The 24,592-nt window shown below is 42.4% G+C and overlaps 1 protein-coding gene across 1 annotated transcript; it reads left to right on the forward strand.

The window, feature by feature from the left end:
- Positions 1-807: 807 nt before the first annotated feature.
- Positions 808-9,741, forward strand: cyp26c1 (cytochrome P450, family 26, subfamily C, polypeptide 1). Its single transcript, XM_084374916.1, is given in 8 exon segments — positions 808-863; positions 1,627-1,761; positions 1,764-1,978; positions 3,589-3,813; positions 4,477-4,752; positions 4,969-5,127; positions 5,274-5,669; positions 6,870-9,741. Coding segments are annotated over 7 exon segments (1,635 nt in total). The 5' UTR covers positions 808-863; positions 1,627-1,742; the 3' UTR covers positions 7,215-9,741.
- Positions 9,742-24,592: the final 14,851 nt, after the last annotated feature.

Below are 24,592 nucleotides of genomic sequence, written 5' to 3' on the forward strand. Positions count from 1 at the left end.
AAAAGAACATTACGCACGGACAGGCCTCTCGGCACGACTGTGCGTAAAATCCATCTCATGTGGATGAGGCCTTTTTTTTTTTTCTTTCTCGGGAAGCTTCAGAGGAGAAAAGCAAAAATTACCCAAAAGTAATCTTACTTTGTTTGACCTTTAAAATCTCCTGAATGATTTCCAACAAGCGTCTTCTGATGAACAAGAGACATAAATCTGCAGCTTCCGTCTGTTTTAACATCGTGTCACTGAAAAATAAACTTTATCTGCAGGAGACTTTAATGTGCAGAACATGTTTAGAATATTTGCTGGAAATCTAAAATCTAACTTGATTAAGTGCAGTAAATAAATACATAATAATAATAAATAAGTAAATAAAGCTGCTATTTTAAAATCCCGATCCAACCGGTGCGTGTTCCTCCTGCTCCCGGTCTCCTCCTGGACTCACAGGCCGCCTGCAGACGCTCTGGATGCGGTGAACTCGCTCCTCAAACGTGCGCCAAACTCTGAAACGTCTCCAGGCTGATTGGCTACCTGCGAGTTTCCTCCAGCCGCCTCCACACACACACACACACACACTCTCTCTCTCTCTCTCTCTCTCTCTCTACTCTGATCTCCAAACTTTTTTTTCCTTCTCTAAACTCTCTCCGGTCCGCGCCGTGAATGATCGAGCCTCTTTAACATATTCAGACCAACGTCATCCGCTGAAGGTGGATCACGCCGCGCAGCCTCTTCTATAAAACCCCCCGCAGCCCCGCTCAGTGTGGAGGAACAGGCACCGGTCTGACGGAGGAGGAGAAGAGAAGAGAGGGGAAACTTTGCTTTTAACGCACACGGATTGTCCTCAGCGCTCGTCGGGAGGCTGGCTGGAGGTGAGTCCGCTGTTTGAGTCTCGATACGGAGAGAAAACTTCTTCTATCACACTGAGAAAATGAGTCGGTGACGACTTTATTTAACTTTGCGCTCACCTCTAGTTTACTTTAGCAGCGCTGTTGATCCGCGCCACACCGCAGCTCACTGTATTCAAATCCCCCTTTCTTCTTCTTCTGTGTGTGTTTTTTTAAAAAGCTGATTTATTGCCATTGCTCTATAAACCTCGGGCCGCCCGGGGGGCGACTGAGCCCCCTGAACTGTACCTATAAAGGCGCATAACCTAATAGACAAGCCGGCGCATGTAAACCTGTAAAACTATTTGGAATAGTTGACAGCTACTCCTCATGTTGAAGGAGCAGCGGAATGAAGGGGAGTTTCCTCACAGGAGAGTTTCTCATGAAGCTCATCCACAGTCAGACATGAGTGTGTGCAGGCGCATCCATCCGGTCTGATGACTGTTAGCAACAGATCAGTTCAAAACACGGACTTTCCTTCTCTGATTTGTGGAAGGAGAACGAGACAAAATACTATCAAATGTATTCAACAAGTGCATCATCAGCGCATGTGTCTGGATGAAGCAGGAGGCTGAGGGCCAGTCACTGTGATTGTTGCTAATGTCGTTCTCTAACTAGCTGTAAAAAGCGCGGCTGCCTCCAGAGAAGAGTTCAGACTGACTCTGGATTCATTCTTCTCCGCTTCTCTGGTGCAGCTGCAGGTAAACCCGCCCGCACCGAGCTAACACCTTTATCTGTATGTGGACAGAGTTTATTACAGGAGAGAAGAAGAAGAGGCAGCAGGAGGAGAAACTGGCCGGAGGAGATTTACGCGACAGAGTTTTGAACGGGGACACACGCGCCTTTACGCACAGACACAGGTGGATGCTGGGAAGCGGACCGGCTCGGAGGAGATGTTACCCCTGGCCCAGTTCGGGGTGCTGTCGGCCCTGGCCACCGCGCTCACCTCGGTCCTGTCCGCGCTCCTGCTGCTGGCGCTGACCCGGCAGCTGTGGAGCCTCCGCTGGAGCCTGACCCGGGACAAAGAGAGCAGCCTGCCGCTGCCGAAGGGCTCCATGGGCTGGCCGCTGGTCGGGGAGACTTTCCACTGGCTGTTCCAGGTGAGAGAGTTGACACGTCTGGGCTGCGGTAGTTTGACTTTTTACAAGCTTTTCCAAAATATAGGTTAGTCCCCTGCGCACACGTGTGTGTGTGTGTGTGTGTGTATGTGTGTGTGTGTGTGTGTGTTTCTTTTCATGTCACTTGTGCATTTTTATCAGATTCTCCTGCAGGTTTTTTAATTAACAGGCTTTAAACGCCGGATGGCTGCAGGATGTGTTAATAATCAGATTATCGATGATGTGTCTGGAGCGCGGGAAGCTTTGAGCAGCTCCGCGGATTCTTGTGCAGGCTGAGTTCTGTTGTTAATGCGGCGTGTGCGGACTTGATGCTCGGTGCGTAATTCCTTCTCGCGGAGCAAAAACAGACGTTTTCTGTTCAATTCTTCCAGCTCTCCCTCCTCCCTGTCCGTCCGTCTGTCTGCCTCTGCAGCCGTGAGGAATGCGCTCTCTCATCCCTTCATCTCTCTCTCTCTCCTTCCAAACATCCATCCTCCACACACACACACACACACACACACACACACACACACACACACACACCGCCGCAGCGCACGTGACGATCCTTCTCTGAGTTTAATTCTCTCCGCTCAAACGCTTCATGTCGACTCGACATCATGTTTCTAAATATGCTTAAATCAAGCAGAGAAAACCTGACAGATGAAGGAAAATAAAAAATATAGGTCTATCGTCACTGTGGCCAAAAGTATGTGGACATCCGAAGTCAGGCAATCAGAAGGAGATCCTGACCAATACTTGATTTTTGAGCCAGATGCCAGCTGATACACACACTTTTTTTTTTAAAATGATCCCTCAGATGTGATTTTAAAACACTCAGACAAAGAAGCAGAATATTTCACAGTTTAACAATAAACTTCACTGTGACTGTAACAAATATAAACGAGCCCAAACATCTTTTTTCTGCATTATTAGTTTTTATATCGGCTCAAATACACTCACACTGATAAATATGTACGAGATAAATATCGATAACCGACATGTCGGTCGGGTTCTGATCATCGAGCCGAGATAATAAGGTTTTTTTATCATGTAAATAGCTGTAGTGACAATAGAGGGATACGATTTGCACTCAAAGAAGATAAAAAACTTGTTTCTTTTCAAATGGAGAAATTTTTTCTTTCAATAAATGTTATTTTTGAGTTTCCTGTGAACTAGCAACCAAACAAACTGGACCAAAAAACAGAAGGTGAACTCTCGAATAATGAAGTGAAATCTGTGGAGGCACAATTCAACCCAAGAACCAGAGATTTGTTGAAACTTAACGTTTCTTAAGCTCTCGTCAGGTTTTGGCACAAACACAGCTGGAAAATGTTCTGAGGTTTAAAAATATTCAGTGTTTTCAGGCTCACAGATGTTGAAACACAGTCTCAAACTGTGGTCACTGACTTGGCAGCTGCACCACCGTCCCCTCATCTCCTGATATAAAAGTCAGGTCATAAACATTTAACGTGAACGTGATGTGAGACGTTGTGTATGAATGTCTATATGATCGCTATGACACACAAATGCAAACGTATCTTTACAGCAAAAGCTGCCGACATTCATTCTGTCGACTGGACTAATCCAGGTTTCTTCTTCTCTCCGCTGTTCAGGGATCCAACTTCCACATCTCGCGCAGAGAGCGTCACGGCAACGTCTTTAAGACTCACCTGCTGGGGAAACCCGTCATCAGGGTGACGGGGGCGGAAAACATCCGTAAGATCCTGCTGGGCGAGCACAGCCTGGTGTGCACACAGTGGCCCCAGAGCACCCGCATCATCCTGGGACCCAACACGCTGGTCAACTCCATCGGAGATCTGCACAAGAAGAAGAGAAAGGTAGGAAATGATCAGTGGAGGTTCAGACTGTGAAGCTGTTTCTGCTCTCGAGGATTGTCATCTGGCAAATAAACAGGGAGCGCTAAGTGGAGGCAAGATGGAGGAAAGTTAAACATTTATTATTGAGATTCAGCCCAAACGCCAGAATACATCTGGGCGATGGATATTTCTGCAAATGAGATTTCTTTATGTTGGAACTTAGGTTAAATTCTATGTTTTGAAAATGCTGATGCATCTGATCTGGTTAGATTTTGGCACAAAATCCACTTCATGAGGGCGAGGAAAACATGTTCTCACTTAAAATCCTGTTTTGGTCGCCACAAACCGTCGTCCCGGGGTCGTAGTCCACTAAACATTTCTTGAAGCATTCTCCTAAACAACTGAAGCAGCTGGAGACTTGTTTTAAAACAGAAAAAACAACCAAAAAAACATGAAATGTCTCCATACAGCTCGTCCGCTGCAATCCAAGTCGAAGATGAAGACAAACCTATCCAGTGTTTACGTTCTGTCCTCTCCACCCTGTCCTGTCTTATCTCCTGTATCTTCTACATCCTCACCCACCCCACCCTGTCCTCCTCTTTAGTACTGAGAGGTGTTGACTGTCGTGTACAAGGTTATAACTTTTTATGACTCCTCTCTCTTTGTTTCCTTCACCCTTTCAAGATCCTGGCCAAAGTGTTTAGCCGGGGGGCTCTGGAGTCATACCTGCCCCGGCTGCAGGACGTCGTCAAGTCTGAAATCGCCAAGTGGTGCTCAGAGCCGGGCGCCATCGACGTTTACAGCGCCGCCAGGTCGCTCACGTTCCGCATCGCCATCAAGGTCCTGCTCGGTCTGCAGATGGAGGAGGAGCGCATAGTTTACCTGGCACAAATCTTCGAGCAGCTGATGAACAACCTGTTCTCGCTGCCCATAGACGCTCCGCTCAGTGGGCTCCGCAAGGTGAGAGATCGCGAAGAAGCCAGTTTATTCATCTTTAGACACTTTTAACAAGCTTTTGATGTGCTGCCCTTTTCTCTGCGTGAATTTCTACATGGGTTATTCAATACAAACGCTCCTTGGACCATGGCATGTCATAGATTTTATTAAAAACCATACTGCATATCTCCACTAGATTCATTTTTACTGGCTGTATTGACATTTTGGTTCTCTGTCCAGGGGATCAAAGCCAGAGAAATCCTTCACGCCAACATGGAGAAGATCATTGAGGAAAAGATGGAGCGGCAGCAGGCGGAGGAGGAATACTACGACGCCTTCGACTACATGCTCTCCAGCTCCAAGGAGCACGGCCATGAGCTCAGCATCCAGGAGCTCAAGGTACCAGAGTGAAGTGACAGTAATGATATTAGTTTTGATGGGATCGGACTGCACAACTTTTAAGATACGGACACGCAAGACATCACATTGAATTTCAAGTAAACCTAAATTAAAATGACGTATCATTCCATCTCTCCGCTCTGCAGGAAACGGCAGTGGAGTTGATCTTTGCCGCTCACTCCACCACAGCCAGCGCCTCCACATCGCTGATTCTGCAGCTCCTCCGCCATCCAGCGGTGGTGGAGAGGGCCAGAGTCGAGCTGGAGGCCGAGGGCCTCGGCCACGAGTCCAACAGCCCATTCAGTGTCACCACGGAGAAGGAGGAGGACGCTGCCGACACCGAGACAAGCTGCCTGCTGAACGGAGGCTGTCTCCAGAACCACAGCGACGGTTTCCCACAGTCCCAGTCTCATGTACCGTATCTGAGCCTGGACAAGCTGAGCCAGCTCCGCTACGTCGACTGTGTCGTCAAAGAGGTGCTCCGCTTCCTGCCGCCGGTCTCCGGAGGTTATCGGACAGCCCTGCAGACATTTGAATTAGATGTAAGTTCAAGTCTCTGCCCTTCATATGTGGGTTTTCTTTCTCCTGTGATAAAAGTACCGAGGACGTCATATGTTTCCTTTAATTGAAATTTTAGCTTCTTTCCAAAGCTACATGACAACATGCAGGAAGAAATCTACAGAACAGGTGCGACAAAGACCATCTCATAAACTGACAAGTGCAAAATACTTGTTCTAATTATTTTTAGATAAATAAAAGACAATAACAACAACTCTTGCACCTTCTCCTGGAGCTGCAGACGATGACTCCAGTTGAAATGCAGTTTCATTGATTGGTGAGGTCTTTTATTAATGAATGAAAAAAAGTTTATAAAGGGGTGCACATCCAAGCGTGTTAACTCCGTTTGAATTATGTGCAACCCTGCAGCTTTGTGCAAAAACCTTTTCTGCAAAACTGTGAGTCATACATGTACGTCACCAAACTCCTTGTTTCTGGTTGTGGAGATGCAGACATGACATGAACGTCCCTGATGTTCTTTAAAAAAGCCGGGGTAAACTGACAACACATGCAGCATTTTGGTGGAACCCTAACCCCGAAAACATTTCAACATTCAGCGAAATTCTTGGTGTGAAATCGGGAATTTTAGTTTGAAAATATCCTCCAAAGATAGTTCAAAATAGTCTGCACACTATAATTTTCTGCTGAACATTTACCTCCATGGTTGATGGGCACAAGCTCTTCTTCAGATGTGTCATGAACTACATCCTCAGGCTGGAGGAAAACTAAATCTCACCATCTGTTGCGTAGCACGACTGGCTGAGCTGTGCCAGACAAAAACGTTCACATAGAGTTGCGTGGCCTTTGCTGAGAAACTGCTCTTACATGCCCTCATCCCTCGTCCTTAAATGCCCCTTCCCTGCCCTCAGCGTGCCCCCAATTTACCCTGTTCATTGCGAAAGGCTGATAGAGGCCCGGGGTATAAACTCTTATAGCTGAGAAGTAATTGCAGCATTGGAAATGTAATTATTCCTGTTCATTCAAGTGCGTCTTCCTGAAAGCCCAAACAAGGAATCCCAACTGCAGAAGTTATTGGGATTAGGTTATAATGAAGTCTGGATTAACGGAACGAATTAATGAAAACATGAAGCTGAAAAACAAACGAGAAAAAGTTTACAAGTAATAAAAATCATCTTCTTTGTCCTGTGCTTGTTTATTAATGGATTTCTGTCCTAATCTCACAGGGCTACCAGATCCCCAAAGGCTGGAGTGTAATGTACAGCATCCGGGACACTCATGAGACCGCAGCGGTCTTCCAGAGCCCGGAGCTGTTTGACCCAGACCGGTTCGGCCCGGACCGGGAGGAGAGTCGGTCGTCGCGGTTCAGCTACGTTCCGTTCGGCGGCGGCGTGCGGAGCTGCGTAGGGAAAGAACTTGCACAGATCATCCTAAAGACTCTGGCTGTGGAGCTGATCGGGACTTGCAAATGGACTCTGGCCACAGAGAACTTTCCCAAGATGCAGACGGTGCCGATAGTTCACCCGGTGAACGGGCTGCACGTCCACTTCTCATACAACTACCCGCTTTAGATACTGTACAGACTTTTCCTAAAGACTCACCCAAGAGGCATTTTAACCTTCAATGTGCTTCTGGGAAAAACTCTCTGAGCCCGCGAAAGGAGACAGAACCACCTGGCTGGGCCTGATGGTGCAGTTCAGACCCCCTTTGGACATGAAGACGGGTGCTGATTTGGAGCACTTCATCATCTCTTCAGCGGTGTGGTCCAAACTGATAAGAAACCACTTTCTGTTGTAGCACAAGTACCTGACGTGCTCACCTGCATTATCTTTAAAAATCCTTTCCCAACTTTCACTTTTCTTTTCATGCATTCTTAAGTTATTAATGTATCCGTGTTTATCTGTGAGAAACGCCTGCAGCCTTCTCTCTGCTTATTTTCAAACAGAAGATCCGGGTTTCCCGTGCTGCTGCTGAACGGACGGCATGTACACCTCAAAAGCAGAACGTTTTGTCGTCAGGGTGGTGTAGGTAGACTGAAACACACTCATCTGCAGCGATTTCATTTTCTGTCGCCTCTCAGAAGTCACATTAACTTATTGAATCATCCAGACAGAATGTGCATCAGTGAGAAATGAGCTCTGCAGGACTTTTCTCAGCTCACCTTCAGCTGGAGAGGCCAGATTTGACCTGCATACAACAAGTGCCTACAGAACAGACTTCAAGTTCATTTTACTGAAATCATCATCACATCTACTGTAGACAGAAAGTGTTTCCAGGAAGCCATCTTAGCTTCAGTTTCTTGGTTTCAGAGACAAACATGCAACTGAAAACTCCCACGATGGTTTGGACCATTCTGTTGTGATGCACACTTAGAGTGGTTTAAAGACGACAGCTTGGTGCCCTGTACCAGAAAATTCAGTCATTGTTTAATGACCTCCAAAACATTTCTGGAGCTTCACAGCAAAACAGCATTGAAGCAATCTGCTTAACAACTGAAGTAGCTGGGGAATTAATTAAACTGAAGAAACACAAATTGGCTCCAAACACAATCCAGGTTTCCAGAAACCCAAAGATCCCAAGTTGATTTCAAAAGACGTGATTTACAACCTTTTTTAAAAAAACGAAATCTTCACTGCAGCTGCTAATATAAAGGTGTTAGTGCCCGTCCCGTCTGAAGTGGGTGAGGGTGCAAATAACGTCTTCTCAGATCAGTTTGGGATCTCGGGGCTTCTGGAGACTCGGATCACAGCAGAAGATATTTTGGTTGTTTTTTTCTCCAGTTATTTCTGTTATGACAGAAATATTTTGTTGACTATGAAATGTCACCTGATTTCATTTCAACATGGGGGTAAGAAGATAATGACTGCAGGAGTTTTAAGATTCAAAGACAGTGATTTTGAAAACTCTTAAAAAAATGCATTTGGTAAAATTCTTCCAGATGATTTACAGACATGGCTAACAGTCTTGGAAACCAATTCTGTGTTCTCTTGTTCTTCAATCCTTCAGTTGTCTTTATTTATATCTTTTAACCAGGGCTTGTCTTTCTGAGCAGCCTGTGAGCAAGGCACTGGATGCCCGCTAGCTCTGTGGTCAATCTAAAGAAAACTGTGACAGTTCTCATCAGAACCTTACTCGAGCCAGAAATTCAGCCATCTGCAATGGACAAATGTTTGAACACTTTTGGAAAATATGTCAGGACCCATGTTGGAGGCAGGAGAACCTGGAGCCACGTCCAGGTCTTCTTGATGTTTTGCAGTGATCACCACAGAAACACCTTCACTGAGGGAACTTGCACTTGACTTTGACACATATGGCATCAAGTCATCATTCAAATGGTTCAGTTTGTTTTTTAAAATCTGAATGTAATATATATCGTTAACAGTGCTATCATGTGTGTATCAAATGAAGTAGCATTCTGAATAAGCTGTATTTAAAATGCAGATGTATAATTTCTATTGAACTTTTACTCGTTCTGTAACAATATTTGCTGTAATTATGAATAGATAGAGACACTAACCTGTAATGTAAAGGACTGTCCATCAAACCTTGTTTCACTGCTAGAACATAGAAATCTTTCATTGTTTAGAGCAGCATATATTGAAAGTAACGTTATTATTATTATTATTATTATTATTATTGTTATTTTTATTATTAACGGTCTAATTTTAGGACTGTTTCTGTGTCGGTCTTGAAGCCTAATAGACGCGCTGTGAAATCTTACGTACGGATGGATTCGTGGAAGGAGATAGCACTTTCTCCGCTTTAAGGAGTCTGTATATATTTGTCCTGTTAATGCATTCACTGAGTGTATCAGATGTAGCTGCTGTACAGTTGATGTAAAGAGTAAATTAGAAGATGATAAACACGGCTGTCGTTCGAGTGTGACATCATAATTCTTGATAATATTTCATGTGCAGGTTTGAAGGATTAATTTAATTCTGTGTCAGGTTATTGGAACGAAGTCGGAGACGGTTTAAGGTGATTTATTTGACCTTATAAAACACAGAGTGAAGGTTTGAACTCCCTCATGAAACATACACACATGTACAGTTATTTCAGGGTGAATGTACACAGAAGCAATAAGCTGGTGATGATAATACGGTCAGCATCTTCACATTAAAAGTCGGATAATCTGGGAAACACTACGTTTGAGCACCAAGCATCGATGTCGTAAACACAGAGTCCACCTCTCCTTTGAATAAGTTTGATCCCTGCAGTGAAGTGATGTTCTATTTTGTTCTGTTCATTTTCGAGCTCGACTGAGAAAACCCACATCCAAATGTTTGGGTTGTAATGGCAGTGAAATATCGTGTTAACGGTAATATTTAAAACAGCAGTGCAAACAGTCAGTGAAGAAACTTTTACAGTGACCAGAGCTGCAACAACAAAATGCTCACAATGCTCGTTACTTCTTACATTTTCACTGCACAAGAGGCTCAACATTGTGTATAAGGACATTGCACACAGACAACAGCAGCTTTGTTGCTGAAGAAACTAATAGCTGCTGCAAATGTAGCTGCAGTCACTTAGCCAGCAGCATGCAGGCTAACTCGCAAGAAGACCACCTGGGCACTGTACTCCCTGTCGTCATACTGGCCTCTGTCTTCTCGGAGGCTGTGTTGTCAGTTTGGTATGTCAGCTGACTCTTAATACTACAAAACCCATAAGCCTCAGCAACTGCTAGTATAGAGAGGAAGCCAGTCAAAGGTATCGATCAGAGTTTATTGCCGCAATTGAGAGCCAAACGTGATATCGCAGAAACTGAACCCATAAAAAACTGACCTGGAAACAGACTTCTGCAAAGAGCAACACTGTGGATACCTCCAGGACTGCTGTTGTAGTGTTTATAGCAGTATTAACAACAACCTGATAACAATACAACTTCATATCTTGACCTCATTACAGGCAGAACTGACAGTGAGGTCACTGCTGAGGCCACTTCTGAGGTCATTGCTGAGGTCACGCGGCATTTCCAGCCTCCACCTGCCGCCTTCATTGACAGGCAGAGAATGGGGTGAAGCTATGTGGCAGAAAATTAACAGGACACAAAGAGCCTGGTCTAATTATGTCCGCTGCAGGGCCTCGTAGCTCTGCCAAGGTCGTTATCTGATGGACGCTCAGTCACTGTGAACGCTGCGACGTTTTGAACCAGAGTTCACTCCGGTGCCACCGCCTGCGCAGGTCAGCCACCGGTCAGCTGATGGGAGGGTGCATGGGAACCAAAGAGGGGTCGCAACTCGACACAAGACAACACAACAGTCATCGCTGTGCATTATACAACTGACGCAACAATGAAGTCTAACACACTCGCTAGCTCCCACTATGGGCTGGAGAGGCCAGAGTATGTCCATGTTGTATCTGGGCCCCAGTTCAACACAACAAACTCATTCTAACTCTTTGAGTCTGCAGTGACTCTGCTGAAACTGTGAAAAACATGTATATAGATTTATATTTTCCCTGCTATAGTGATATATCAGGTATTGGGCTTTGAATGACAGAAGAAAATACATAAATATATAGGTTTGTGGAAGGAAATATGGGGGAAATGAAAAGGTAAATATATACATGAATGTAATGAAAGGAAATAATTAGGTGAATTAATACAAATGTAAATAAATACAGAAGCAAAGCATTGTGTAAATTAATTCCTATATTTATTTGCAATATTATTTTGTGCATTTAATGGCAAAGTAATTCATTTTTGGAGCCGTGGATTTCTTTATTTCTTTTTGATTTTTGCATTTTCAGTCCTCCAAACACAGCAGGCTTCCCAGTCAAGAGACTAATGACTTGGATTATTCCTGACGAGCTGTTTGGAGCCATTTCATGTTTTATTGTGTTTTTTTCTTTTTCTTTCTCCAGCTGCTTCAGTTGTTCAGCAGAATGCTGCAACTCTGTTTGGCTGTGAAGCTCCAGAAATGTTTTGTGGGCTATGAAAACAAAAGTGATCTTAAATGAAGCTGATGATAAATATACAGAACATACAAAATCCAAAAAAGATGAGCAACAATGGCAGGCAGAGAAAAGTCCAGACAGCAAAGGTAGTCAAAATCTAGACAATAAGACAGAAAGTGTAAAACTAACATGGGAAGCACACAGGACGGAGGACAGGTGGGACAGGCAGTCCTCAATGCATTTCATGTTGGACTTGTGAATGAGTGATGGACACAAGAGGGGAAACTAAAGAAAACATCCCAAAACAGACGGTGATTCATGATGTGTATCTCTTTATCCGTCTCATAAAATCTATTTTTTCTCTCCCTCTGAGCTATAAAAACCTTTCCACTGCACAGCTCTCCTGCCTCCTCCTCTTATTTGCTTGTTTTCTGGTTCAAAGGCAGTTCTTGGGCACGATAAGAGACACCAATTTGCAAAATGAGGGAGAGAACGGGGTCAGATGGTGACTTGGATAAAGCGTTCGGTGGCCTACATCAGTTCCCCGGCCAGCCGGTGCGTGTGTGTCCAGATATTTTACCTCCAGCTTGTGTTTTCTTTAAGTTTATTTTCATCGCTGCTGCTGTCACAGGAAAAACCGCAACGCTGCAATCTCAGTGGTTTTTCTTTTTTGTGCTTGTAATTGAAAGTTTACGTTGCCATTTATATGCTGAGTCAGTGTCAGGGACCTTTCAGGCTTCATTGTGTGACTTCGGGAATAAAAACGGGCTGAAGTTAAACTCTGGCAGCTGTGGAGCACCACCAGCCGTTCATTCATCCTGAGCAAGCAGATACACTCTGCCAGATATGTTCACTGAGCTTTGTCGCATTGTAAAATTATCCATCCAAAGTAACCAATATTTAGCTTCTGAATATGTGTTTTCAGTCTGTTTTAGTCCAAAGATTGACGTCTCCATTTTCGCCTGCAACTTGCAAAACACTGACAGCTTCACAGAATCTCAAGTTGTGAGCACACGTACAAAATGGGCTGTTTGCAATCTTACATGATCATTCATGTTATTAATAGTAACACGGGTTCCTTGAGGAACATATCCTACCGTACCTAAATGACATCGCTTCCAGGAGGGACAGAAAACATGGGGCAGAGCAAAACAAAGCTGGTCTCAGGCTAATACAACTTTTAGTTCGAGATCTTTAAAGATTTAAGGATTGTTGAACGTCTTGGAAAAAAAATCTTACCACTTTGTGTCAATAAAGTTGTATTCTGATTAAATGCCTTGGGGCGTGTAAACACATCTTATCTGATCTCCTTATTTAAACAGTTTAGTTGGAATTTCTAATCAGATTGATTTCAATCAGATCGAAGAAAATATTGTTCATGTAACCACGGCTGCTGACAGGCATCGATGCACTGAAATTACTTGGTTAAGTTCAGGAAAACATTGTTGGTGTTCAAGTAACTACGCAACTTCAATTACATTATGTACCTCCATTAACTTAAATACTTTAGTAAGTTAAAATAATGTTTTTCTGATGAGGATGGGCTGAAATATCAGTGACGTCATGTTGTGTAGATTCTGTATCTGTGGTGCAGAAAGACGTACACATTTAAGATTGATTTAGATTTTAAATTATGGATGAAAGCTGCACAAGAAATAGGTTTCACACTTGGTAGGCATCACAAAAACACAAATAATCGCTGCAGTTGTCTGTTGTTAGTCACACCGACATGAATTAAACACGGTGTGTGCATGATCCTTTTTGGTGAACGACTGTAAGAAACACAAACTTTTCTGGATTTTCCTGAAATGTTTGGTGCTGTGTTGTGATCTCTGTGGAGCTGCTCACTTGCTCATTAGTGCCACAAAGTGTTTCTTTCAAGAAGGAGGTTTACCGAAAAGAAAGTAGGTCACAGTGGATCACCTGTTTGCTTCATTGTCATGCAATTTGTTCAAGACAAAAGAAGGTAAATCTAAATGTAGAGCAGCTAAAACAGAGTCAAAGGCATTTACTTTAATTAAAAAGAACGGATGTGGAGCATTAAAATAATCATTTTCAGTTTAGAGAAAAGGATTATTCTTATTGTCGATTCATTCTCTATTACAAAATATGAAAATATATTTTAAAAAGACAACAAAACAATCATTTGGTAGCATTTTGTAGCCCCTCACACGTTGCCTGAACCCGACCTCCTCACCTCTCTGGACTCGTGTCGCTCGTGTTCTGGTTGAGGAACAAAAGATACACATCAATAATGATTTCTCTAAACGGTTGTTTCAGGTCATTGGGAGAGCACTTAATTATTATAATGAGGTAAAAGAGCGGTCCTTAGAGAAAAATTAACTAACTGACTCGGGCCAGCGGTGCGTTACAGCGATCCGCCCACCTCCACAAACAAAGTCAGGTCAGGTTTATTTATAACAAGACTTTCGGGGAAATCTGGTCACATGGCGGTGATGACACGAACACAGAGAAACGTGAGTCACTGCTGAAACTAGTGCTGATCAGTAAGCAAGATTTAGTTTTGTCTATTCCTCCACGTTGAAAAAAACAAAGCTCAGGTGGCAACACGACATGACACCACTCCTCCACCGTGTCGGATCCATCTTGTCCGACTATTTCAAAGCATCATACACTTACACTTTCAAAATAAAGGCATCAAAACAACAAAAACTTCTCAGTTAGGTTCAGGAAGACAACTGCTTTCCTGTAACTGTCACTGCTGACATTTGATATGGATTGAGTCGTGTTTCTCACTAGTCCGTGGTTTTCTGGATTAAAGTCTTATGAATGAACCATCTGAACATCTCCATCAAACCGTCCACCGGTCCACTGCGTCATGCTGAAGTTCGGCCTCGCCTACACATGAAAACAACTCCAAGGTTAAGTTAGCAATAGCAAAAATGAAGCGTGCACTTACACTTTCAAAATAAAAGGCACCAAAACTACTTGGTTAGCTTTGGGGTTAGCTTATTATGAGACTTTAACCCTGGTCGCCGCCTTGGTTCAGATCTTTCATGAGCTTAGTGAAAGTGGCACAGCAAACTTAAATCACACATAATTTGTACGCAGTTCATTTCCTCAAAGTTTAGCATTGTAGAGACAGTATTCAATCAATTTCATGACTTCTTGTGTCAAAGAAATAGTCCTCATAATAACTACTGACAGTGTGTTGTCACAGGGACACAGTTTCTGCAGAGTCATTGACATTTTCGATGCTGATTTGATTTTTTGCTGTGCACAACTCAAATTCCATTCAATCTCAGCAAGATATCTTAAAACTGCCGAATAAAACAAAAAAGTAATCGCAAAACCAAATACCACGAGAAGGAAGTGATGCATTATGGAGGTATTTTGGTGAACCAGCTTGCAGAAGCTTTAGCTGGAAGTTAGGATACAAGATAAATGTCACAGCGGAGTCAGAGACCAGCTGGAGGAAATGTAGATGGTGAAGCAGTCGGAGGAGGTGGAGGAGGATGTGGAGAGGGAGGAGGAAGAGTGGGTATGGACATACAGCCGTACAGCAGATAATTATTGGTTTTGTCAGACAACATCTGTTATGTCAGCATTCCAGCCGTCAGCCTGGAGGAGGACGAGCTAAAAACCGCCTGCAGAGTTCAGAGACAGACAGAAACAAGGCCAGACACAGGAAGGCAAAACCCTGCGTTCACTTTGGACACTTTGGAGTTCACCTTCATGTTTATGTGAGCGGAGAGTCTGAACCTTCAGCCTGAGGGTCACAAGTTCAAATCCCTGTCTGCCCCGCTGCAGTGTCCTTGACCAAGACTGTCTCCCCTCAGGCTGACCATGACCTCTGACCTTCTTGGAGTGTTCTAGAGATTTTACATGGACTACCTGGTCTGTTCTTCAGCCACAGCTAAACATTATATTAACAATCATGTAACCCTCACCTGGAAATACTCACAGCTGCTCCAGGATTTACAAGGAGCCACCAAATGAGCAATTTAAAAATCATTGTTGGAGCAAAATAACTTTTCCAAAACTATTTTACTGGACTAACAAATCTTGATGAGCTTCGTCTGACAATTATTTCCTGAAAAAAGTGAAAGTAAGGATCTTCTGTCAAGTTCCTCTGTGGTTTATTGACTACGCAACAGTAAACATGTGTCTATGCATGTGTTATACACAGCGTAGCATCATGACGACCTTTAGAGAGACAAGTGTTGGCTGTTATCCACATGTTCATGTGTGCCACGTGATAAATTAACACTTTTATCGTTAGATGTGGTCACAAACTAGTTCAGTGAAGAACGCTGTGACCTGAAGGTGAATCCCTGACTACGCTTACATGAACAAAGTATTCTGATCTTCAACTAAGCTGTTTTCATGCCACTAACATTCCCGTTGACATGCAGCTGTGCATACTCTGGTGTACCCTCGTTAACTCCCGTCTGCAAAACCGTGTTCTTTAAGCTTTTCTCTTTTATGCATGAGAACAGACTCTGATGCATATGACTTACGCCACAGGCAGCTAATGCCACCGTGGACTACATGGAGGGACTGGATGAGACTTTGCAGCATGAATGTTGGGACTGTCCTGCAGATCTTTCACAACATTGTATTCGATGATAGAGAGAACCACACAACCTCAGGATGTCACTGTACGTGCATCTGCACTTCTGATGATGCAAGTTAGGTAGTTGCGGTGAGTATTGCATTATTGCTAACCAGTTTTGGTGCATAAGAAGTGGATTTAAAACGGTGCACCACATCCTGCAAGTCATTAGATACATTGATGGGACCCATCTGACAGATGTTCTTTAAGCAGTCTTGAATGGCAAATATTGATGAGTACTTATGAGTTTCTGTGATTCCTGTATATGTAAACTTTGGTATAAACCCCAATTAAGAGGCATATTCTGAATGCACTGTCTAAAGACTGCTCTTTAAACTTGAGTAACAACGACATATCCACATGTCTTAGTCAGAAATTGCTATTTTGAGAATAAGGTTTAATCTAGATTATCTAAATGGAATATGTTGTTCACATAATCCTTAATGAGAAATGCATCATGGTGTGTTGATGCCTTTCCATCACTGTTTTCCATTATCAACACATTTCAACAGTCAAAAAAGCAGAAACTACATCTCAGTACCTCCCTCAACTACTGAATTTACCTTTGCTTTACTGTCCCTATGAATGTCAAAGGATGCAACCCTACATGGTGCAGCAGGTGTTTCCCTTAAGGGGTTAAATAAGGAAAGCACAGGAGAGATGAAGGGATGTGGGGGAGCTGGAAAGATATGTGAATAGAGCGAGAAATAAAAAGACAACAGGGCCGAGGAACAAACCGTCTGACTGATGATTTACTGGTTGTCTCACTGACTGATAAAATCACAGTTTTAACAAAAGACTGAAGGACGGATGTCAGTGACTTTGTTCTCTGTTGCAAGAATGTTTTTTTTTAATTGGCACGAACCCTAAACTAAATTATTTTCAGCAATTTCCAAAATGTATGTATGCAAAATATAGATAATTAACATTAAACCCTTTTATTCTCTACATTAGCTGACTTCTGCTGAAATGTATTTTTCATCCTTCAGAATAAAATTTTAGGACTGAGTCGCAGACTTGTTAAGACAGAGATTTTTCCTGCGCACTTCGACTGACTGGTTGTCTGACTGACTGTCTGCCACATACCAGAGTACAGTTCAAGAGTTCAGTTAATTCATGAACTCTGTCGGGGCACCACACCCAGCCAACGGCACATTAAAGCCTCCTGCAGGAGTGTGTGTGTGTGTGTGTTTGTGCTGTTGTATCCTCATGCATTAGTGACTCTACAGTATGTGTGGAAGTGTTTGAGTTCAACCTCCTGCACACGCACGGTCCACCCACACAGGTGTTTTCACTTATCGTGCCTGATTGGACCTCTATGGTATACAGTAGGTGTGGGTTGTGACTGACAGTTCTGTGACTCTGTTGTAAATATTAAACCTTTGGCATTCTCACCACCTGCGTCCTCTGGTTACAGCGGTGTCATATCCTGGAAACATTTCAGAAGAGGAGTGTCTTGAAGCATTCAGTTCTTTCAGCAGAAACATTTCAAACATAGTTTTTTTGGTTGGTTGTAGGTGTTTGTGCACATTTAGAAGTGACTTTCAGGCCTCAGAGATGAGAGCTGCTGCAGCAAACATATACACTGTGTGTAAAGATGGGGAGGAATGCAATGGTGTCACCATGAAACACTGACAAATCATAGTTTCCTCGCTCCTCTCCTGAACCAGCACCTGTTTGTCCAGAAGCTCTTTTTTCTGTTCTGCGAGGAGCGAGAAGGGATCATCTGAGGAGCCACGAGTGAGGACACACAAAAGCAGCCTTCCTCGAGGACTTTCAGCTGATTGCCATGATGTACAAGTCATCTGCCACTACATCTGGCTTGGTTTCCTTGAGTCTTTCCATGTATCCTCGGTGAGAGAGAGTAAGACACAAGGAAAGATGCAAGTGAGGTCCACTTACTATGGCTGCAGTGAATGAGTACAGCTGTGACATCAGGAGGTCAGTGAACACATATTTTATAGGGTAAGAACCCAAAACTAGAACAGAACAGAAGGACAAGAAGCCCAAGTTATGAGGGAAGTATCAGGTGGGTGTGTTTTACAGAGGAACTTCATGCCTCGAGTCTTTTTGCCATAAATCTATCTTTATCAGAATAAAGAGGAAGCAACACCATCACAAGAACAAGTTTGTTTTCTTGTTGGTAAAACGTGGAGAATTCAAATGCATGAAATTAAACCATGACAGAGACCTGCAAAGTATCTAAGCAAATTGCATTTTCTTCAATATTCCTGAAACTTCACCCGACAACCTCGAGACAAGCATTACAGACTTCATGAAAACTCACTTTAAAATTCCACCGGACATCGTAAAAAAAAAGCCCCACTGGATCCAATCCGATCCCACCTGCTCAAGAACTGTCTTCCAGCCATCTCCTCCCTCATCCCAAAAATAATCACCTCCTCCCTCAGCTCTGGTTCAGTCCCTCAATCACTCAAACTGGCTGCCGTCACCCCCATCCTCAAAAAACCTGGACTCCACCCTGACATTATGACAAATTTCCAGCCCATCTCCAACCTCCCTTTCTTATCAGAAATACTGGAACTCACCGTTGTCACTCAACTTAAAACCCACCTCACCTCCACCGACCTGTTCAAACCTTTTCAATCCGGCTTCCGTTCTCAACACAGCACAGAAACAACCCTCCTTAAAGTCACTAACGACCTCCTCCTCTCTACAGACTCCGGCCTCCTCAGCATCCTCATCCTCCTGGACGTCACTGCAGCTTTTGACACCATCAACCACTCCATTCCCACCTTGAATCCTCCCTCAACATCACCGGCACTGCCCTCTCCTGGTTAAAATCATAACTCACAAACAGACAACAGTTCATCCATATCAACAACTGCACCTCCTCCCCTGCTCCTCTGTCCCAAGGCGTCCCCCAGGGTTCGGTGCTTGGTCCACTCCTGTTCATCCTCTAAATGCTTCCCCTTGGTAACATCATACGCCGTCATGGTCTCCGCTTCCACTGTTACGCTGACGACGTCCAACTCTACATCTCCACCAAATCCATAACCACTGCCACTCACTCCACACTCCTCAACTGCCTCACTGGAATAAAATCCTAGATGCGATCTAACTTCCTCCAGCTGAACTGTGGTTTTGATGAGGGATTTGGGGCTGATGATGACCATGTCTGATTTGTCACTCACAACTTCTACCTCAGTATTAACAAATCCAACCTGTCTCCCTGTCGCAACCTCGGAGTCATCTTTGACAACAACCTCAACAACAGATCCAATTCAAAATACTCCTCCTCACTCACAAAGCCCTCCACAACCAGGACCCCCCACCTCCCTCCCCATACATATCAGAGACTGTAGAGACCCCACAACCTTCAAAACAATCACCAAAACTCACATTTTTAAAACTGCTTTTAATGTATAACTTCTGTCTTTTTTTAATTTTTTTAGTATTCTACTTTTTAACCTGTAAAGTGTCTTTGAGTATTTTGAGAAGTGCTATATAAATAAATGTATTATTAATATAATTATTATAATTATTATTAGTATTACTACAAGTAAGAATGAAAAGGAACAGAAGTTGTCACTGCCTGCAGCAGCATGAAACTGAGGAACAGAGTTTCGGGTGTGAAAACTCGCCCGTAACACAGCATTACTTACACAACCTAACACCACCTTCACAAGCTCAAAAGCAGAAGTACATTATAAAACCCAAACACAGCAGACTATCCTCCATTTGAGGAATAAAACACCTACTCTCCTGTTACAGCCCTCATTTAAGACTGCTGGTGGACCGTCTGCTGTGAGCAAGATGAGGAAAACATCCAAAGAGCCCGCAGTTACCTTTATAGATCCTAATGTTTATATGTCTGCAGGTAAGATTTATTACAACGTTATTATTTACAATGTAATTATCATTTTATTCAACTAGATGATTTTTTGGTACCGTACATATGTCATAAGAAGGTGTTTGGGGTGGATGCTGGGTTTACAAAGTGTATGACTTTAACACCAAAGTTTGCGTACTGTGTCCCATGTGTGGTTAAGTTTAGGCAGCTGAAAAACTTTGGTTGAAGTAAGGCAGAAGAGCTGGCTTTTTAAATATTTAACCATGATCACTATCTTTCCCTTACCAAAAGCTTTGAGATTCCTGAAAAATATTATGAAAAACATTAATAGTGCTTTAATTGCCCAAAGGAGCAGATTATGTACTCACTCATCCAGATTTCAGAACGTTCTGAGTTCATATCATTGATTTACTTTAAAAAATCATGGAAATATTACCATGAATGTGCAGAATCCTGAAGCTGCTCCAGATACTTTTATAGTTATCATAGTTATTTAAGCCTCACAAACTGCTTATTTTTCATTGGATTGGGTTGGAATTTGTACTTGACATCCTAGAAACTCTACCGATGTATTCACGTAAATAGTTGCAACAGAATGTTTTATAGTAATCACATATTCAAAATGTTTACCTCCACTTTATTGCAACCATTATTGTTATTATGTCTTGCTTAGTGAGAAAAACACATTTTGACGGCATTATTTAATTTCCTTGTAACTTTTTCATGTTAAAGTGTTAATCTTTATTGTAAGCATATAAAAAAATGAAGATATATTATGTATCATTTAATATTTTTTAAAAGCCAATCTGTCTTACTTTTCACTTGCCTTATTCTAACATTCAGTTCATTTGATTGGTGGGTTTTTGTTTTACTGCGTGGACGTAAGGGTTTTCTATTTTTGTGTGATACCTATTGAGTCCGATTTTTCATTATGGTCAGGAAATTTGTAAGTTACAGAACATCTTCTAATGGCAGTAATGGTAATATTGTTCACTGCGCAAAAGTCTTGGTTCCTTTGCTCATGTTATTATCAATATTATTTCACAACTTCAAACAGGTTTCTGTTGCTTGATTCCAAAATAGCAGCAAATAATTACAATTGATCGTTAATTCCATCTTTTGCATTTCAATTTTTATCCAGTCTGCTTAACACTGAATTGCTACTGTAAATATGCCTCAGTGTAGATATTGCTTTTCATTTTTTTTGTATTTGATATTGACAATTAACTCTTTCAGATGAGCTTGGGGAAGATAATTTCTACGGTAACACAGACGTATGCACCGTGGACTACATGCCATCCACTTCAGGTACTTTATGGACACAATGAACTAATTTAATTTGATTAATCATAACAGAAACAGATTGTGTTGCACATCAACCATAATAAATATGTGACTGATTATGTGGTAATACTGAAGGCTGCAAATGTGAACAAATCGTACTAAAATCTACAAAAAGCACATTTGACTGTTAAATCCCATCTTTACGGTGATCAAATGAATTTCTGTTTTCCTGTCAGATAAGAAGATTCCTCCCACCGTTCTTCGTTCATCGTCACCAGTAGCAGTGTGTTGGGGGATACTGTTGATCATCATGGCTCTCCGTATCTACTGTGAGTATAAACCCAACAGTTATTTTAAGCAAAGCATTAAAGGATTTCATTTCCTCCTGAAAGAGAGAGATGAGAAGATGGATATAAATCTCATGTCTGTGATTAAGTATTTAGGCACATTTTAAAATATATTTTATATTCATTGTTTTCCTGCTTTCACACGAGGCAGGAGGTGTTGTCTTTTTCATGTCTTTCATGGATTGCATAATTGATTTAAAGTTGCCTTGGAACAACTTCCTCCAGACCAACGACCTCTGTTTTTTGCATTGTAGTTACCTCTGTCATTTCCGCCAAGCTGAGCGAGCAGATGAACTATTCAGAGGAAGCTGTCGAATACATGAAACATTTCTCCAACCTTTCCTTAACCAATGAAAACTTGGAAAGGGATCCCAGCCATCTGAAAGTCCAGTTAGACAAAATGGCACAAGCTTATGCTGTCTTAAAGAAAAAGATCACAACCCTGAGTGTAGAAAACGAGCAGGTGAAGACTGAAAACCAACAGCTGGAGGCGGAAAACCAGCAGGTGAAGGCGGAAATCCAGCAGGTGAAGGTGGAAAACCAACAGGTGAAGATGGAAAACCAGCAGGTGAAGGCGGAAAACCAGCAGGTGAAGGCGGAAATCCAGCAGGTGAAGGAGCAGAACAAGCAGGTGAAGGCAGAAAACCAACAGGTGAAGACAGAAAACCAGCAGTTGAAGACTGAAATCCAGCAGGTGAAGGCAGAAAACCAGCAGTTGAAGACTGAAAACCAACAGTTGAAGACTGAAAACCAACAGGTGAAGACGGAAAACCAGCAGGTGAAGACGGAAATCCAGCAGGTGAAGGCAGAAAACCAGCAGGTGAAGGCGGAAATCCAGCAGGTTAAGGCGGAAGTCCAGGAGGTGAAGGCAGAAAACCAGCAGTTGAAGACTGAAAACCAGCAATTGAAGACTGAAAACCAGGAGGTGAAGACTGAAAACCAACAGGTGAAGACTGAAAACCAACAGGTGAAGGCAGAAAACCAACAGGTGAAGGCAGAAAACCAACAGGTGAAGGCAGAAAACCAGAAGGTGAAGACAGAAAACCAGAAGGTTAAGGCAGAAAACCAACAGGTGAAGGCAGAAAAGCAGCAGGTGAGGGCAGAAAACCAGCAGGTGAGGGCAGAAAACCAACAGGTGAGGGCAGAAAACCAGCAGGTGAGGGCAGAAAACCAGCAGTTGAAGACTGAAATCCAGCAGATAAAGGCAGAAGTCAAGAGGCTGAAGTTGTTGGGGTGGTTCCAAATTACAACACAAACCCCGAGGATGACATCAGAGCCCGTGGATTACTTGACTACGAGTGAGGTTCAAACGAGGTCGACAGTGACGTCACCTGGTTGGAACTATTAGAACGACTATTGTTGTCATAAGTACTAGTCTCCCAGTCTCTCTCTCAGACAGACGTGGTGTTCATAAATACAGTTCAATGTCATATTTCACCGGAGAAGCTGTTACATATGCTTTTCATGACACATATGTACATGTGGTTAAAAACTGGCTCTCCAACAAGAGAAAAAAATGTTAAGGGCTGCTATTCCAACAAAGCCGGGCTACTCAGTGGGGTTCATCAGGGGTCCTATCTCAGACCATTATTATTCCTTCACTATGTTTATAATTTGTCTAATGTCTCAAATATACCATCTCTTCAAATGTTTGCAGATGACACAACTCTATAGTTTTCACTCACCCAATGTTCAACTCACTGATAAGGATGCTAATTTGAGTTTAGGGACAGAGGGAGAGTGCAATTTAATAAAACACATGAATAAAAATGCCAGAATTCTCTAAAAGGTCATTTTAAATCAAATATTAGTTTAACGGTGTAAAAAAAATTCATTAAAAGGTGAGATGAGGCCGTTTGGACGCTTGTCGCTTTGGGTTAGAATGTCGGGCCCAATTCCGACCCAAAGCATCGTTATATGACAACCTGATTTATTACACTCTTATTTATCCTTATTTTTCATATTGTTATATAGTTTTGACTGGTACTTTTCCTAAAAAAACCCCCCAAACAATAAAATTGTGGTCCTTCGGAAACTTTTTGTTGGAATTGCAGCCCGATCAGTTACAACATTCTTATTCAATGGTCCATTTTCAATTTGAAATTATGGAATGACTTCTCTTGTTCTGGCAAAATACAGTTCCTCTTTAAAAATATTTAACTGCTCTCTTGTAACTGCTTTTTGACTTTGTGTAATTATTCATACATACATGTTTTATTCAATACAATCACATTTTCTGCTTTCATATTGATAATATCATTGTTATTATTGTTGTTATGGTTTTACTATGAGTTTACCATTACCTTTATGTTATGTTTATTTGTTATATAATTTTCTGGTAGTTTTGTGTTTTGTGTGACTTGTATAACTTTCTGCCTCTTCCTGCGCTGTATATTATGTTTTACCCTTTACCTTTTTTGGGTATGTTTCAAATTGTGTGAAAATAAAATAAAATGAAATATATTGTGGTTATTATTTTTGGTAAGTTAAAGGTAATTAAAACGCTAGGATTTTTGCTGACCACCCACATGAAATGGAAGTGTAATATACTGAGCTGCATTTCAAAAACATCTCAAAAGTGAAGCGTGATGTAAGAACATCCATTTGAACCCAGAATGCATTTCGGTCTCAGAAAGCTATGTAACCTGAAAAATGTTTAAGTTGTAATCCTTAAAGCTGCCGTGCAGAAAAATAATTACATTCAAGTGTTGCTGACACCACAATTCATTGAGGTCTAACAAACAAACGTGCTGAATACATTTCCTTCCTCAGAAACATTTTGCACAGCTGATTTTTTAAAAGTATTTGTACATCCATATGTATCTTGGCACATCACCATGTAGGCCTAAGCCAATGAATGTGCACGTGGATGTGTGTTATGTTACTGGTGAGGCAAAACTAATGTGTGACTCAACTGACAAATGACAGGGCGGCTTCTGTCACCACAGCTCGTGCCGATGCATAAATAACTTGTCAAGTAGAGGTGTCGCACACACCAAATACACGCTAAAAAAATGAATGTGCAACACATTT

The sequence above is a fragment of the Pagrus pagrus genome (assembly GCF_965226575.1).
Source record: "Pagrus pagrus genome assembly, chromosome: 15".
NCBI classification, from domain to species: domain Eukaryota; kingdom Metazoa; phylum Chordata; class Actinopteri; order Spariformes; family Sparidae; genus Pagrus; species Pagrus pagrus.